Here is a 1641-nt window from a genome sequence, read left to right as displayed (position 1 = left end):
GGCCGGCGCGGCGCCGCTGCCGCCGGCCGGGCGGCGCTCCTTCTCGGAGCCGGCCTTGGAGTCGCCGAGCGCGGGCGGCGGCAGCCTTCGCGGCGGCGCGTTTGGCGGCGCGGCGGGCGCGAGGGAGCCCGGCCTGGCGTGGGACCTGCACTTCATGGCGCGGCGCATGGCGATGGAGGGCTCCGCCCATGGCAACCAGCAGGCGGCGAGGTGGGCGGAGGGGGGGGGCTGCGTCACAGCGGTCGTCACCAGGGGGCAGGGCCGTCCCCGTGAGTGAAGAGCTGCCCCAGGCCGGCTTACTGCCAATAAGGCGGATACTTTGAGAGCGGATGGCTCGCTGCACTTGTGGCTTTTTCTCCTCCCAAGCACTGCTGATGCTGCGCCCGCCCGTCCCTGTGCCCCTCCCTGCCACCCTCCCTTTGCCAGGCTGATGCACGCCGCCTACAGCCATCACGCGCCCGATGCCGACTCCCCGGCGCCCGCGGCGGGCCGCCTGGAGGGCAGCTGGCACGGCCCCTTGTCGGCCGCAGAGCTGCGCCGCAGCCTGACCCAACTCAGCTCCCCCGCGGCCCTCGCCCCCGGGAGCCGCCCCGCGCCGGGGTCGGCCATACTGGGGGACGAGACCTGGCATGGCGGGGCGCGCGGCGTCGGCGGTGCCGGCACCGGCGGCGCGGCGGCGCTGGCGGCGCTTACGGGGGCGCACCCTTCTGAGGTGCAGCGGTTCCTGGAGCAGGCGCGGCAGCGGCGGCAGGAGCAGCGCAAGGTGGCGCGGCTGGTGCTGGAGGGCTCCACGCGCGGCGGCCGCGAGGCCGGGGTCGCGGCAGCGGCAGCGGCGCGGGAGGGGAGGGACGCGGCGGGGGGCGGAGGGGGAGGCGGGCTGCTGCACAAGCTGAGGACGGGGGTGGCGCGTGCGCTGGGGAGGGACGAGGCGGCGCTGAGCGGTGAGAGGGGCGGCACCTCGATTCTAATGGTCAATCTGAACAGCGGCGGGTCGATCAGACCGCGCGACACATGCTACATGGTGACAGGCATGGCTGGCCCCGCTGTTGCCGCGCACCCTCTTGCTTCCTCGTATCGCCTTGCCAGGGATCTGACAAGGGTTCGAGGCCTGTATACAACACTGTTTTCCTGCCTTGCCTTCAACTGCCAGCTGTTGAGGCGCACGTTCAACCAACCCAACCCCTCGTGCCTGCGCATTCTCCGCCAACAGGCCCTATGGCCGCCAGCACCCCCTCGGCGCCGCCCCGCGCCGCCATCCGCCGCACCGCAAGCCAGGAAAACGTGTCCGAGGCGCCACAGGGCACCGTCCCGCTTTCCGAGATTAGGATCGGCGCTTCCCAGGCGGCCCCAGAGGGGCGCAGCCTGGAGGTCGGACGCAGGGGCCAGGGCGCCTACGCCGCCCTCATGGCAGGCGGCGCGGCGGCCGACGGGGGCGGGGACGGCGGCGGGGACGGAGAGAGCGAGTCTGGCGGGCGGCGCCGCGGCGGCGGCGGGCTGTTTGCAGCAGCAGCAGGGGGTACAGGGGGCGGCGGCGCGCCTGCCGAGCAGCTGCCGGGGCAGGAGACGGCGGCAGCGGCACCGGAGCAGCGGGGTGGCGTGGCGGTGGCGATGGAGGGTGATGGGGGTGCTGACAAGGACAAA

General features: G+C 74.2%; 1 protein-coding gene across 1 annotated transcript; it reads left to right on the top strand.

The window, feature by feature from the left end:
- Window positions 1-172: 172 nt before the first annotated feature.
- MNEG_10618 (hypothetical protein) lies at window positions 173-1094 on the top strand (the record flags this gene model as incomplete). The annotated part of the gene is made up of 3 exons (XM_014040912.1): window positions 173-210; window positions 427-941; window positions 1087-1094. The coding sequence occupies 3 exons, from the start codon at window positions 173-175 to the stop codon at window positions 1092-1094; spliced, it is 561 nt and encodes a 186-aa protein (XP_013896366.1).
- Between the last annotated feature and the right edge of the window lie 547 nt (window positions 1095-1641).

This window comes from Monoraphidium neglectum (assembly GCF_000611645.1).
Source record: "Monoraphidium neglectum strain SAG 48.87 unplaced genomic scaffold scaffold02391, whole genome shotgun sequence".
NCBI lineage: Eukaryota > Viridiplantae > Chlorophyta > Chlorophyceae > Sphaeropleales > Selenastraceae > Monoraphidium > Monoraphidium neglectum.
The sequence above is the reverse complement of the archived record's forward strand: the minus strand, read 5'-3'. Positions and strand labels throughout refer to the sequence as shown.